Source organism: Malurus melanocephalus, unplaced genomic scaffold (assembly GCF_030028575.1).
Source record: "Malurus melanocephalus ecotype Western Australia unplaced genomic scaffold, MMel_1.1 scaffold_811, whole genome shotgun sequence".
Taxonomy (NCBI): Eukaryota; Metazoa; Chordata; class Aves; order Passeriformes; family Maluridae; genus Malurus; species Malurus melanocephalus.
Window position 1 is genome coordinate 90,630 of NW_026624043.1, and position 16,186 is coordinate 106,815.

The 16,186-nt window shown below is 42.2% G+C and overlaps 1 protein-coding gene across 1 annotated transcript in view; it reads right to left on the reverse strand.

Annotated features, from left to right (window-relative positions):
• Positions 1-3,748: 3,748 nt before the first annotated feature.
• Positions 3,749-16,186, reverse strand: part of PKP4 (plakophilin 4) — a 39,069-nt gene continuing 26,631 nt past the window's right edge. Inside the window, exons 10-22 of the mRNA XM_057385330.1 lie at positions 16,129-16,186; positions 14,858-15,071; positions 13,678-13,861; positions 13,254-13,371; positions 12,610-12,801; positions 12,298-12,471; positions 11,343-11,493; positions 10,527-10,722; positions 8,637-8,721; positions 8,410-8,527; positions 6,692-6,823; positions 5,926-5,999; positions 3,749-5,444 (exon numbers count right to left, since the gene is read on the reverse strand). Coding sequence (XP_057241313.1) covers positions 5,199-5,444; positions 5,926-5,999; positions 6,692-6,823; positions 8,410-8,527; positions 8,637-8,721; positions 10,527-10,722; positions 11,343-11,493; positions 12,298-12,471; positions 12,610-12,801; positions 13,254-13,371; positions 13,678-13,861; positions 14,858-15,071; positions 16,129-16,186 — 1,942 coding nt within the window. The 3' untranslated portion in view covers positions 3,749-5,198. The remainder of the gene's footprint in view (positions 5,445-5,925; positions 6,000-6,691; positions 6,824-8,409; positions 8,528-8,636; positions 8,722-10,526; positions 10,723-11,342; positions 11,494-12,297; positions 12,472-12,609; positions 12,802-13,253; positions 13,372-13,677; positions 13,862-14,857; positions 15,072-16,128) is intronic.

Consider the following 16,186-nt stretch of genomic DNA (forward strand, 5'->3'; position numbering starts at 1 on the left):
GGGCGGTGTGAGGGCGGTGTGAGGGCGGTGTGAGGGCGGTGTGAGGGGCGGTGTAGGGGCGGTGTGAGGGGCGGTGTGAGGGGCGGTGTGAGGGGATGAGTGAGGGCGGTGTGAGGGGCGGTGTGAGGGGATGAGTGAGGGCGGTGTGAGGGCGGTGTGAGGGCGGGAACTTTTGAAAATACGCTAAAGATTCGAAGACCTTGATTTAGTGAGATAAACCTTATCCTCTTCAATCAATAATGTCTGCTTGAGACAACAAACATTGGTATTGAAATGATCTCTTTAAAAATATCCATGACCTTAACAAACATTGACGCTTTACACAACAAATGCACTTAAAATGATTTTTTACTATCCATGTTGAAACTTTGACATATCTGCATAATCAGTTTGAGACTGCTGGTCATTACATACTAGCACAAGACCTTCTTTTTTCAACCCTAGTTTTCTCGAGATTCTTCTTCCCATTTTCCTTAAGAACCTGCTTAAAACTTGAAAACATWAAAAATGCCTCATGATGCTTCCTATTTCTACATTATTTTATGATTTTGTCATCTTTTATTACTAATAGATTGCTGACAGAATTTACAGAGATTTTTATCTTCTTGAAGATAAAAAAAAATCTTGAAGATTTTTATCTTCAAGAGTTGCTTATCCTGTTCCTGCTGCCTCTACCTCACCAGAATTGCATTTTTGTCTAACGTACAGTAACTTAAATATCAATCACCTGTCATGTCATAAACACAGGAGGGAAACAGCATGAGGGGGAAAGATGTAATTGCCAAGAAAAGACAGCAACAAAGCTGTCATTATAAAAAGTAGTCTTTAGGTTTTTCAGGTCCTTTGGAGAACAAAGACTGAACTTTGTCAGCTTAAACAAGACATTTGAAAGAGTCAGTTAATTTATTTCAAAATTCTTGAGTAATTAAAGTAAGTCCCCCTGCATTTCAATGTACAAAACTGACTTAAGTATTGATTATTGCCCTGAGTGCTTAAAAAAGAAACTTATCAGTGCGTATGCAATGACACAAAAGGGCATGGAGATAGTCACAAGCTCTTGTTCTTAATGTGGGAGAAAGTATAATTTCCCTTGTAATTATTTTCTTTCTTAAATAAAGTAACAATAACCTAGGGACAGAGTGCTAATGAAATATTGTATATTTTGTACAAAGTGCTAATGAAATATTGTGTATTTTGTTTGAATGCTGTCATTGACAATGAAGACTTCTAAACAACYAGTGTCTCCCAGTCCTGTTTGTATTGCATCAGCTCACAACAAGAAGTGTGACTACTGGAATATCCTGCCAGATTTGAAGAGAAGTACTTGCTGGAAATGACAAGGGACCTGGTTTCAAAGGTAGCATTCATTAATGGCTTTTCTTACTATGTATGGAGCTTTTTGTGTTATTAATAGCCACTTCTAAAATAACTCTACTGTGAACTATTTTGCAGTAAGATTTTCTGAATCCTGTCTCTGATTATTATTATCCCAGAGTTCTGGTATTTTTCAGTGATATATAAAAACTGGAAGTAGATACAGCTAATCTGGAATTTTCACTGTATAAACACCTTCGTGTTTGCATTTTCTGTATTTAAAGTTTAAAAAAAATCAGTAGAGGAATTATCTTCTAGTGTTTACCATCTGTGTTGTAAACCATGCTGTGGATGAAGAAATCTTCATCRCAAAAGTTGGCAGTGTCTTGAACCTGTCAGTGTCTGTAACATTTTGTATTACAATGCTGRCACCTCCAGGTCTTTAGAAGGATATACAAAGGGGCAGAAGTAGGTTCCTACGGCATTCTTACTCTTACTCATACTTGCTCCCTAAGCAGACAAGTCCAAAAGGGGTGTGCTCKCTGGGGAGTGAGACTGGAGAGCAGCATCAGAGAATGCTTGGTGGCTGAAGAGACGACTGCAGACACAGCTCATGGCTCCTGCCTCAGGGAAGGTGACCCTGCTGAGACTGAGAAGTGTCTGTACTGCCACGGSTGGGGTTAGTTTGAGCTGCAGGCAGCTGCTGAAACCATAACCCATCATGTCAAAAAGATTTTCCTAGATTGCTGTAAACATGCTCATGCTGTGCTAAAGCATTTCGTCTCAAAAATTAGCACTTTTAGGGATTCTGAAAGCAAAGCATGAAAGAAGAAAAAAATCTGTAGTCTTGTGATTTATTTGGAATTGTTATTTGATCTCAACAATTAAAAAAAAAGAGAGAGAGGGAATGTAAAAATAGGATGTGATTAAGCATAATGAAGGGGGAAATGAAGTAAAAAAAAATGGAAGAGCAGATAGAGTAAGAAAACAGTGGGGATTTACAGCACAACAGCCACCTTAGGAGTGACTACAGTTGGCTTGGGTCTTAAAAGCAGAAAAAAATGAAAAGCCATCAGTCTAAAACAGATCTCTCTGATATGTAATTCTATATGTATGAGGCAGGGAATAGTTTTGAAATGCAGCAAGTTCCTCCCTAGAAAAGCAGCTTACTTTGCAAATACTAAAGTCAAGAGTGCCGCATGTCTCTGCCCGTAAGCATTTAGCCTGAAGTGGATGATGGCCATTTTGATTGGGGAAATAAATTCTTTCAGATGAAATGATCTGCAGGAGAGACATCAAAAGAACCCGTAACTCGTGTTACTCTGTCTTAGAAGAGAAATACTGATTTTTCAGTTTATTTACCTGAGCTTGTTAATGTACAATTGGAGAGGTAAAGTTTTGTTACTTMACACACAAGGCAGTTGTGTAATATAGCTTTGGTGGGCTGCCTAAAGCATTAATAATGATAAGGTTTATTGCTATTGTACACGTGTTCTAGGAATTCTTGGGAAAACCATRGGAACTTGGTTTAAATAAGAAATTGTAAGTTCATGTTGATTTCCTACTATRTTAAATATGCTGTCACAGAATGAGGGCAGCTGAAATGTCAGGTGTTGTGGTGTCGTAGCACTTCCAAACACAGGCCAGGATCCAGCACTGCAGTGTTTCCTGGGAAGGTATGCTAGTAAATGGCAAAAATAGGAAGTTCTTGCTTCTGTGATTAGTCTACAGAGTCAAAGTGGATATTAAAAATGTGATAGGTCTGGCACCAGAATAACCAGCAAGGCCAGGACAGCTGCCTGGTCCAACTGCCCACAGGCCATTTGTGTGAAGGGCACCATCCTGCCATGGGAAGAAAYGTCAGATTTTATTGTCTAGTTATGATGTAATTATCAACTCCACTCCTAATTAAAATGCCATAAAGGAAGCTAARTAAATAGTAGGTTTTCTTTATAGGGTAAAAACGCTAAGAGCAAAAAGAAAACTATTTTTTTGAAAATGTGTGCATTTTAAACTAGTGAATGCCTTGTAAGTTGTATGCATCTCAATACAAAATATTTAGAATCTCTATTAAAGTAATGAAGTCTTTGGACAGCAGAACTCAGGAAATATCACTCTGATGMTTGTTGCTGATTTCTGTGTTCCAGMCAGATGGTCACATCTCCCCCCTCCATGGCAGTGTTTGGAGAGGTTTCTAAGTGGGGCTGTCAGCACTGAGTCCTTCCCTCACCTCTATCTGATGGCCACAAACAAATCCCTGCACTCAGTGCATGGCAAGGATCCTTCTTCCTTCCATCCAGCCTTACCCATGRCAAACTTTCTCAGTGACATCTCAGTGACACCTCTCCCCAAGCGTTTTACCTGCTGCTGTTGACAGCTACAGCAATTTACTTGTAGCTACAAAGTCATGTTTGCCTTGTTTTTCAAAAAGTTTATTCATGTTTATGTTACTTTACTGAGCGTTAGTCTTTGATACAGTAACTCAAACACAGAATACATACTTGAGTACCATCCTTGGCTGAGACAGTTTCTCTTCAGTCTGTTTATGCTGACAGAAAAACTCTTTAGCCTTTTCCCAGTGTTCACAATCCTTCTTCAGGATACTGGAAACCTGAAGCCCCAAGGAATATGCAGTGATGTTGAGCAATAATGGTGGTTACAGATAGTGTAGAGGTAACAGACTGTAAAGTACTGGAGAGTTTGTGATTTAATTACTTAAAATAATCAAACATTTTTATTGGAAAGAAATCTATGCAGAATGTAGTCAAAATGGAGACTCTAATTTCTATGACAGCAAGATGACCTTAATTACCTTGAGAACAAGGGGAGGGGTRGAGTAGTGATGGAAAGGAAACAGCCTAGAGTTCTGAAATATCTTGGATTGCCCATACCAAATGTAAAAACACAAATCTGAGGAATCCTGGTAGGAAGGTGCTGGATTTAGCACTTCGGGCTGTCAGCTGCATTTAGGACATTTCCACCAGAGAGAGCTAGGAAAAYGACTCAAATGTTTTGATATATTTAACCTGCTTAAAAACATGCAATTAGATTTCATGTTCATGGCATTTGTTTCTGAATATCACGCAGAGAAAGTAATACAAAAAATAAACAGGGAACAACTTTCCATGGATGAGATTTCCATATTTATTGTTATTCCATGTGCATAGAAAATGGCAGTGAAGTTCCTTATGAAATAGGCAGGGAATGAGAGAGATGTGGATATACTAGACCGGACTTTGTGCTTCAAAATTACACTATTAATTTTATTACGTTTGGGCTTTTTTCCTCTTAGAATTCATCATATCTTCTGGGGTTTTTTTTTTGTGCATGATGTTTCAAATTCCTTTTCCAATGACATACTGCATTACAAATGGATGGCACTTGCGACCAACGTGGCATTTCAATATTTACACAACGAAATTTACATGACGCAGTAGCATACAATCCTGACATTTAGTAATAGCAATAAAACAAGGGCAGCCATTGGATTTTTTTCTGTACAAACTATCAGAACAAGACTTTTATTCACATTAAAAAAAAACAGCTTTAATTTGCTCTGACCTACACACTTTCCAAATGCATTGTACTCAATTCTCAAACCTTTCGTCACATTGCCCACACCCTCACCAGACTACAGGAGCTACGAGTAATGATACCTAACACCTAAGCAGAGCAAAACCATCCCTGCCAGCTTTCTTCTCCTGACAAATCCTCACCAGAAAACAAAAAAAAAACCCAAAAAAAAAACCAAAACAAAAAAAAAAAATCAATCGTCCTTTTTCTTTCTTTTCTTTCACTTTCACATTTCATAACCAAAGCAACACAGCACCGTTCCAGTCCTTCTCAAGCCAGACAAGAAGCACACTGGGTTTTTCTCTCTGGTGCTACACCCAGGAGTCAGGAGAGCCTGGGTACTGTTCTGCTCGGTAAGATCGTCTGGTAGAATAAAAGTCTACATAATTGGTGGTTGATTTTAGTCCATATTGTGTTGTGTAATCTGAAGTAGCAGGAAAGTGAACTCGATCATCAAAGTAAGGGTCCTCGTAGCTGTGTGGGGACTGCAGRTACAACCGGTAGGCATCGTAGTTTTTCCTGGTGGTATCTTCTTGGCTGTAGTACAATTGCTGATGCTGCTGGCAAAATGATAGAAAAACAAACTTTCAAAAATGTACTTAGCAGAAAAAAAAACTTTTTCCAAGTGCAGCTTTACCCATGACAGTAATGCAGGTTTCAAATGTGCACGAAATGCGCCCAGGGAAATGGAGGAAACCCCCCTGAGCTTGCTTCCCACATCACTGGAGTAACTSTCCTAAAGTGCAGAGCTTTAGAGCTCAAATACAGTAAGTACAGAACCTGGCCATACCTACCAAAACAAGCCCAAACCCAAAGCAAGTCAGCAAAGAGGTCTCAGATCCTACTGCAAGAAGATGCTGAAACACGTGACTCATAAGAAGCAGCCAGGTTCCAGCCCTGGCAGCTCAGCACACTGCCCCAGKGCCCGTGAACTGTTCCCAGTGCAGGAACAGGCCGTGTGCCCCAAGTCCCAGGCTCTGCTAACCCCTCCTGCTGAGCCTGGGCAGCAGTGCTACCAAAATACAGCTCGGGGATCACCTGCAGCCGCCGGTTCTGCTCTCTCGCTGGTGAGGAATAGGAACTGATGTAAATTGGTGAAGCTTTGCTGGAACCTGGGAGAAAAAAGTTAAAGGCATAAACTTAGGTCTTTATTCTTTCAGCCGTAAGTCTACTGGTTTTTATTTTGCCTCTCATGTAACATTCAAACTATTAAATCTGCAAATTTCAGAATCTACTCATGATACAATGTAATAACAGAATGAAGGCAAATGCTGTCCCTCAGCAGCGATTACATTGAAGCCAAGAGCCTTCTTATGTTGCTGTTTCTCATTTTACAGACTCATAATCTTTAAAACAAGGAATTTGCTTCTCTTTAGCCACTGTCCTCTATTGGTTTGCTACTTGCATGACATAGTAAGAAGGAAAAGGGAGATCCGAAAAAAGATGAAATCTTGGTATAATTTAGTAATATAATAATATACAACTGCATGTTAAAATTTATAACATCATCATCATCATCTAGTGTACGTAATAATACAATTTCCTGTACCAGAATTTTAAATTWAAAAAAATCCACCTGCCTCTCACCTCCCAATACAGAAAGGGATCTGCTTTTGCTCTCAGTTTTACAGAGAACAGCAGAGCCAGATGTCATCCTGCTCTGTGCCACAGGCAGGGAATWCAATGGAAAGCAACAGTTGGCAGCAAGCACCCCACTAATGCTGCTGTCCATGTATAAGTGTGAACTCTTCCTACAAGGACTATTTCCCTGTTCCAGTTCAAAGAKCCTCAGCTGGTCTCTTACCAGTGTAGATGTCTTTATGTCCCATGACATCACCCTGGCTACTGTAATACTGCATAGAAGGGTGTGTCATGTCGTACTCGGAGCGGGGCTCTCGGATTCCCAGCAAAGCCGGCGATGAGGAYGTGCTGCCAACTGATGACAAAAGAGAGGTTCTCAGGACAGACAACAAAACTCTTTCAAACACCCAACCTTCCTCACCACTTCCTGCTCCARGGGTTCACAACCAGGAGGTGGGTAAGGACAGAACAGTCAGAGCTATTCCTSACTGCAGTGGTAAGAAGTTTGTTCTGATAAATCCTCCCTGGTCTACAGACCACTCGGGCTTCGTTGGCTCAGAAAGACTCCAGCTATGGGAGAAAAATATTTCAAAACAATTTCTAGAAACTTTACTTCAAAATATTAATTCAATGACAAACTTCTTCCACTGATGTGTCCATTACATCATAGCTCACAAATCTGTGTTATTATACATAGTTTCATTACTRGTATTCTCTTGGCATATTAATGACTAAATATGCCATCTTGTTAAATTCTGATATGGGTCAACATAATGTGTGTTTTAATAAATGAGTGACTGAAACAAGAACAACTGTCTCAGGCCAAGCATAACTGTTCCAACAGGCATCTGCTGTTGGTGTTGCTCAGCCCCTCAGGGGATGAGGGCCTTGCACCAACTTCCACTGACTCCATTGGGCTTGGAAGTCATGCTCTGGAGCAGGAAAGACACTTCCTATTAGGAATTTTTAGGAAGCCTTCTTTGAAGTACAATATCCTCGGAATTTTACATTGGAGCTGCTCATCTACTTCCTACTTGTCATTCAAAAAACTAGAGTAACATGTTGTTCTGGTATATCCTGGGAGAGAAAGCACTAAGACAGAAATTAGACAGTAGGTGTCAGAATATCCTTTTACACTTGGGTAGAATCCAGTCCTTCCCTGAGCCWAAGCTGTACTTGCTTCCTTGGTGGTTGAGAGGTGCTCTGGCACAAAAGCCACAACAGGTTTACTTCTTGTAGGAAAATAAATCCCTGGTGGATTCCTTGTTTTTCAAGTCAACCATGTCATGAAGGAATGTGTGAGGATTGTTACTTTTATGTAAAGAAGTAATTAAACAAGAGTTTTGTAGGAACTGRTCGCTAATTTTAGCCGTCATGGTAGATAGGTATATCTCGGTATTAACAGAAATCTGCTCTAGATAGTCTCTAGAAGAGTAAATTAGATAAACAAAATGTCAAATGAAGACATCATAGAAGGTCTTCACATAGGTTTTGTATGAGCCCTCTTGAAGATCTAAATYCTAGCACTAAAGACGTTAAAGGAACAAAGGTGAGAAATAAATGAGGAGTTKTCAGAAAAGAAAGATGTTTGGGTTTGGTTGCTCATTCTAATGGAACATAACACAGCTGGGAATGAAACAGGCTCCTCACTGTGGGGCTGTTGCTGTTTATGCTGTCAGGTCCCCATGTTCCATGAGGCCACAATTCCCACACAGCCAAGAGGAGTGGCTTTGAAGAGGGCAATGGTTGGTAACAATGTCCAGCTCTATTCACTGAGAATTTCACTTTGCAGGAACAGCTCAGGGAGCGCTCAGAGCACTGCAGTACTTTGCTCAAACACCAAGGAGCAACCATGTGTGCTTTAAATGGAATTAGTACCAAACTGAGAGGCTGTTTTGAGTTAAAAACATGGGATAGCAGGTCCCCATCASCCTTCCTGACCTGACTGCATGACAGGTGACATCTGCTGATTGGCTGTGGGTAGAGAAGGATGGGATTTGAATCTCTCTCGTTCCAGTGTTGATACTGGTGTAATAAAATGACTTTGATTCCATCCATCCTGTGGAGTGGCAAAAAGAAAAAACACATCAGAATAAATTGYGAATTATAAAGAAATGAGGAGGTTTTGTGGCACCATTTTTCAGGTTAAGCTAATTTTGTTAATTTACCTTTTTATAAATGCTCCGGAGATCTCGGTACTGCCATAGTGTGTTCAGTACCTGGGCCGCTGCCTTGACAACCTTCAGTGAGGACCTGAGGAAGTGAAGAATATGGCAGTGTTAGAGAGACACTGAATTTCACTTCAGAAGAACAATGATCCTGATCTTCCTGAAGCTGCTGCTGCTGATGTGACCGTGCATCACCAGTGTGAGCACAGCCAACACAGCAGCCTCACCAGGAGATGGGCTCAACCTGATCAACCTGACAGTCACTTCCCTTCCAGTCTGGACTGTTCTCTTCAGGTCATCCACATGAGGAAAACAGAGAGAATAGCTCAAATAGCTACTTGTCAGTGTCTGCAAAAATTAACAATCACTCAAAGAAACATTCTATTTGGTGCATTTCATAAAAACGCAGAGTTCGGACTTTAAATCACTGTACAGACATCCTAACTGCAGAGAAAGAATAAGAAATAAAAGCAAGCTGCTATTAAAAGCTTCCAGACATCCTCATAGTAAGGTTTTGTCCTCAGTTCTGTGCTGCACTACTGAAAAACTTTGGTTGGGAAAACCAAACTTCTCCACACTCAAGAGTAAGACAATGAAAGTTGATCAAACTGTTATTCAAAATAAAACCATGGCATTTTTTCATAGAGAAATGGATTAAGCTGGGAGTGGTACTGCAGCTTACTGTGACTAGACGTTATGGTCATGGACATTTGCATTAAACAGGCCTTTTCTGTCACAGGGGGGATACWTCCAAATAGTTTTTGAATGAAAACACTGGAAAAATCCAGTTGATAGAGTTAATCAGTGAGTAGACCCTCTTAGTTTGCTCACAAGATTTAAAATTTGTTTGGTGTACTCTGAAATAATTACTCATAAATTTCAGTGCAGATGCAACTTCACATGATGTCTGCACAGAGCAATGAGGTTGTAGAACAGATCACTGCATCCACACTTGCAGCTGGAATAAGCCTGTGTCTCTTGGATATAGAAAGTGATATAAACTACAGATATTCAAAACAGCCCAGCTCCTTGTGAGCCACAGACTGTGCTTAAAATTTGGTGTGGTTCATTCACACGGCGCCATGTCTCTGAGAAGAAATTCCTTCCTCTCCTTTACCATCAAATCCAACTTGGAAACAGCACACAGGGTGACTGTACCACCAGCACCCCACTATCCATTGGAAGATCAGGGACAGCCTGGTCTATACCAGAGCTTGCTGGGATGGTTGTGTCAGCCTTGCAATGACAAGCATGGCCATGGCATCCCTGGGCTGGGCTCCTGCTACCCCATCCCACAGCACAGGATTCTGGGGCCTCCTGCTGCTGACCTACCACATGCTCCTATTCCTGACCTACCCCACRCTCACAGGTTTCATTTTTCATTTCCACTAGACAACCATGATGCAGCACAGAACTTGACCGACAGCCTTCCTGGAACCCTGGCACAGTGGACAGGACCAGCTCCCCTCAGCCAGCACTTGTTGGTAATCCTGTTCGAGGGAATCACCAGCCATGTTCTCCTTCCACTGACGAAAGGGCTGCACCAGGTACAATTCACAGCTGCTGGGAAATGTCCTGACAAAGGTGTCCACACAGTCTGACTTGAAAAGCTTCAAATATTCTGTTAATGTTGTAGGTGTTTGAGAGGTGACRGTTTACCTCATTTAACCTGAACAGGTCCCATGACTGTGGTTCCTGTGAGCAGCTGTAAAGCCTCCAGAAGCCTTGGATAGAGAACACTGCAGATGACAGGAGTACCGCATCTCCTCCCTCCCAGTGAGATCCCAGCTACCAGCATCTCAGACCCAGACCACAAAAACCATCTCCCACATTCTTAGGCATTTTAGATGGACACACACAGCTCAGGTASGACCTTTGCTGCCTACTTGCCTGTCACCTCTTCCCTTTGTTATGTTGACCAGTTTCTCGATGCCGCCGGTGTCGGCGAGGGCCTTGGCATTCTCCATGTTCTTGCTGGTGACCTCGTGCAGGGCACAGCAGATGGCAGCCACCGTCTCGTCTGACAGGATGCTTGGCCCGTTGCCCCCTGGCAGCCGATTCACCAGGTCTCGCATCGCGTATTTGCCTGGAAATGCACACCCACAGAACTAAGTCAAAACTGCAATTTGCTCCTTCAGATTGGAAACTGCAGGACTCAGCACAGAACTACAGCTGAAGGCAGTGAGAAACAGCACRGTATCAAAACCTGCCAAGGTTTCATGTTTTACACAGAGTCAAAGAGAGATCACRTATCAATTTTTGATTTTTTTCCCTTTTAGCTTAAAAGTGTGCTGAATATTGCACTAAAAGAGGAGTAATTTTAAACAGAATTATTTGGAGAAAGCAGAATTGTTCAAGGAAAAGTGTTGGGCTACTTATTAAGATTGACAGAACAGCTCCACAAGATAAGTCCAGCAGTCCACTGAACTCCAAGAAAGAAGAGCTGTGTTTCCATCCCATATGGCACTGAGGGTTTTCTGTCCCATTTGGCTGAGCTGAGGTGACTTCCATTCATGAAAGGTGGCCAGCAATAAACTAACATGAAAACATTGCTCTGGAAAGCTGCTGCTGTCAAGAGGACTCATTTCTGTGACATGCCTGATGTCACCCACAAACATCAAGTGCACTCCCCTCTCTCCTCAGATTTTTCCCCCCCAAGGTCCAAAATCCCGGCCCTGCGCTCTCTTGAGGATGCTCTGTACGTACCAATGAGCTCCTTGTTCCGCACATCTAAGGCCATGTTCCTCAAGGCAGTTGCCACAGATGACACCACTCTGTCATTGTCCATCCTCAGCAGCTCCACCAGGATGGGCAGCCCCTTCTCCTTCCTGACGGCAGCGCGGATGTAGGCTGCGAACTGACACAGAACCTCAGTTCCTCAATCCACCCCAGCATGGCAACTGAAACAGCTCTGCAGCAGACTGGAACTCTCAAGCATGCTTGGGTCATTTCCAATAAAAAATAATATGTTTGATGTGAGCCTTTTCTATGATTATAAAGGGCTGGCTCTTTGACATTTACTCATTTCTCTTACAAAGAGAGAAAGTATCCAAACAGATGACAATTACTGAAAAGGGAGCATGGGGTTTGGGTTTTGTTTGTCGCATTTTTTTTTAAAGACCAATTTTATAATGGTCAACTGAAAAAGGCTTAGCTGGCTTGCTGCAAGCACGGAAGCAATTAACATTTGCTGTGTTTTTTAATCTCTCCATGACAAACACCWGACACAAAGAAGTGTTCTCATGTGCTGCTTTTGTAGCACGTTCTATGCAATSGCCAGAATGTATGGCAACAAATAATGGAATATGGAAATAAGGCAAATTTATTTGTCCTGGTCTTATTTCAACAGCACCTTCCCACCACAACTCACAGCTAGAAGATGCCAGAAGATTATTTTGACCCGATATGCACTGGAAGAAGCTTCTTCTGTTTATTTAAAATAAAGGCCTGTTTCCATAGGGCTCTTGCTGCCCCTGCTCTTTGCCAAGGCTTTTCACTGTGGAAACACSACTGCAGCACATGAGCACTAATGTACAGACAAGAGGAGAACGCTCAGATGCACACGAGRAAACTGCATGTTTCCTCCCAAACACATTCCAAGGTCTTACTAGAAAAAACAGCCGGAGTACAATGAGAGGAGGAGGAGCAGGAACTCCCATACCTTCCAATTGCCTGCAGAAAGGTTCTGGAGAGATCCCGCAGAGCCCTCCAGAGTGGCTGGGTTGGAGCTCTCTGCCAGGAGCGTCAGGTATGGCTTCACCACTGACGGRTGCCAGAGCATCTCCACCCCTTTGGGAGACTTGGAAAACCCTGGGATAGGGCCAACTCCATCCCACTGAGAAAGGAATGCAGATTTGTAACCAGACAATACTTCTGTATTTTCATTCAACATATGATCATTTTTGTCAAGCTRTGTCCTCCCCCATGAGCTGAACCCCACCTGAGGTGTTTGCAGTATGTGCAAAACACAAACCTGATCCTCCTGGGAAGTTTTTTTTTTCTTCTTCTTTTTTTTCCCCCAGCAGCTTGGCTCCGAGTCTTTGCTGGGTGATTCTTTTCCCAACAAGTCATCCAGTTCATTGATTCCCAGCAGCCGTGCCTGTGGTACCTCCAGTTCCAAGCGGTAGGAAAGGTTCCTCAAGGTGCAGACACAATTCTCCACTGTCTGAACCAAATCAGAGAGATACCRTGTCACCAGTTCTTCCTCACACAGAGACAAACAAAACCAAACCAGCTCAGTAAAGGCAAAAAGGCACTGGGAGCAGAAGCACTAAACTCTAGTGCTGGGCCGTGRGCCATGCTTTGGCTGCTTCTCTGGGAAAACAGCAATCTCTCTCAAATCTGACAATATTTATAACAGTGGTCTCTGCTATAGTGGCTTATTCTTTAGTAAGAAAAGCATAAGAGCTCATTACTACTCTATTAAGAAATGGATACTGCAGCACTGCTGAGAACTAGAGGAGACCCTGTATTACAGCAGAGTATGGTTGTGCATGGCTGTAACCTGGAGATGCCACTGGAGTAAGGACATCACCACGCTCAGCTGAGCTGYACAAAGCCCCACAACCAGATACACAGGTTAGCACTAAAACATCTGTAGATGAGACATGCACACACCTTGCTGTCATAATCTGAGGTGTTCACACAGGTGTGGATCACATAGAGCAGTGAATCCACCAGCCCTTCACAGGACCTCATCTGCTTTCGTGCCTCTTCCCCAGCGGAGCTCAGGTTCCTGAAGGGTGGAATGACAAAGGAACATGGTGCATGCAGGGACAGACAAACAATAATTTATTAGACAGTTTCCAGAATTTGTTTATGCAGCTGATTGGTAATTGATTAGCAACTCCTAGTGACTAACTTGGTAATTTTMATATTTTTCTATTAAGCAAAAAAGGATGATTGGAAAATCTGCCTACATGATGGAACTCTGTAATTTATAAACTAAAACAACTCCTTTATCTTTAAAATGACAATATAAGAAATACCTGCTGAATAACATGATTACTCTTTAAAAGRCAGAATTCTAGAAGAGAAATACCTCAGGCATCCTGTTGTATTGCGCAGAACGAGGGAAGTCTGAAATTTAATTTTGTGATCGTCATCAAAGGAAGAACTGTTCCACCCTGAGTGGGGCACTATCACAGTGTTTGTCAGCGTGGACAGAGCATCTCTAATGATTGTCATCTTCACGGCGTCACAYGAAGACAAGTTCCAGAGAACCCCTTAGGAGACATTTCCAGTGCAGTAAAGTCAGCTTGGCAAACAAACAACTTAAAAGACATTACTTTAAACATGTGATGTGATGTGATTCTAGAGCAGCCAGAACATGGAGAACCAGCATCCAAAAAGGAGAAAAGCACAGTGGAGGAAGGTATGGCTTTGGTTTGTTTTTTTTCCATAAGGATGGCCTGCTCTGACATTCCTGCTGCCTCCAAAGTGACAAGGAGCACAAACTTTTCATAAACACAAATACCCATCTCCAAAGTTTTAGCCAGTCATTTAAACTGATTAGAACATATGACWAAAAATGAAAACAACACTTAAAGAATCTGTCTGCCTTCTCCAAATASAAGAAACTTTCCAGGGCATATTTAGTATTACCTAGAACAGAAAAAACCTGGATGTGTGGCTCTTGGATGAAATACTCTGGCACAAGTATGAAAAAATAATGTGAACATATCATCTCAATTTAACTGTAGATAAAACGCTTTTAAATAGCTGAGCTTTATATCCAAGGCACATAAACCATGAGCACTCAGACCAACATTTGTAAGCTCCTTTGTTGTACTGGTGCAGCTGGATGAACTCAGGGAAGTGGCTGGTTAAAAACCTGARAATGTGAATGTTAAAAAGAGTGTCTTTTTCTGAACTAGTCATCTTTAATTATAATTCAGATTAAATACCATACACACTTACAAGGTTTGGATCCATCTTATGACTTCTGCAAGATCTTATTTAAAACTGTTGTCAAGAGATGATAAAAAAAGCCCATAATAAAACAAATGTTTGGAATCAATAAAGAAATTCCTGTCCAGGACATGCTGTGTGTGCAGGAGACGTGTATCACGAAAAATCCACCCTAAGTGGAGCTTCAGTGCAGCTACCTCAGCATCCACTTCTCGCAATGACTCTCCACTCTGTGCCGTTTAACTGATCAGGGTAAGTGTCCAGAACAATAACTCACATTCTAGCCCCTCTCCTTTCCCTTGCTGACTCACCTGTCACCAGCTCTTTGACCTCAGCATCCACAGACTTCCTCAGCAGGCGCAGAAGGGCAGCGATCCCTCCCACGTTCTTCATGGCTATTTTGTTCTCATCGGTGGACTTCCCATAAACCAGATTCCTCAGCGCACCACAGGCATTCTTCTGAACCTCCAGCACTCTGTGATCCAGGAGATCCACCAGGTGTTTGATTCCTCCCAGCCTGCAGACCTGGGAGCAGAATGTCGGGACCATCAGCACCACTGAGCTCACCCATCTCATGGCACAGATGGAAAAGGCTTTTGTTTTTATGGGAACAGCACTTCCCATTSTGCTTCCAGAAGAAACAGCTGCTAAACCTTATGGACCTGACTGCTACACGGGACTGAACCTCCCTCCACCCCRCTGCAAAGGCTGAGGGGCATTTTCTGACACTTGCTGCGTTCACAGGAGAGTTGTTATTGCTTCAGTTTGGTTTTCCAGCAATGGAGTTTTTCAAGAGATTTCCTACACCCCAGAATACCTTTCTAGGGAATATCAGATGAGTTGATTACCACTGCCATAGTCACCAGAACATAAAAACCACCACCTTTTCACCTGACTCCCAGCAACAGTGAATTATGTTGGGTTATATGCTTATAAAAGTTGCACCAGCTTTTTATTAACAAATAAAATTTATACTGAAAACAACATATAACACACACAGGATGCAAATGAAAAGGTAAATTCCCCCAGATCAACAGCTCACAGCTGCTGTACAAAAAGATCAGCTCTTTGAATGCAAAGTTTCAAGAAATATCGACAATAATCTCAATGTTCACAGTGCAGTCACACCGCATATCACAGTGACATAAACAGTGTCCTTCATGTCCCTCTAGGGTTGGGCTCTCTCCTTTCCTGACAGCTCACCCTTTCCCTACGATGCCTTAGAACACCTTGATCAAAAGCAGTGAAAGCGTTCCAGAGCTCCTGGTGGTTCCACTCTCCACTCACCAACAGGTTAAACAAAGCCAGGCTCTGGCAAATCCACTGTACAATTCTGCTGGATGACACAATGCCAAAGTAAAAGTGTTCCACAGATTTTCAATGCAGCTCTTTTGACAGGAAAAATCCAAGTGTGAGTGTAATTACACATCCCCAGGTACTTCAATATTAGCACCTATCTGGTATGCACAAAACTCCAAAAGGGTCACAAACACTGTGTCATGATGAAATAAAAAAGGAAGAGGCAAGAGGTGTATTTTTCYTGGTACCATTGCTGCGGAGGAGGAGCGCAAGCAGCACCTACCTCTGTTTTCACTTTGTTATCCCCAAAGCAGAGGTGCTGCAGGTAGGCAGCCGCGTTG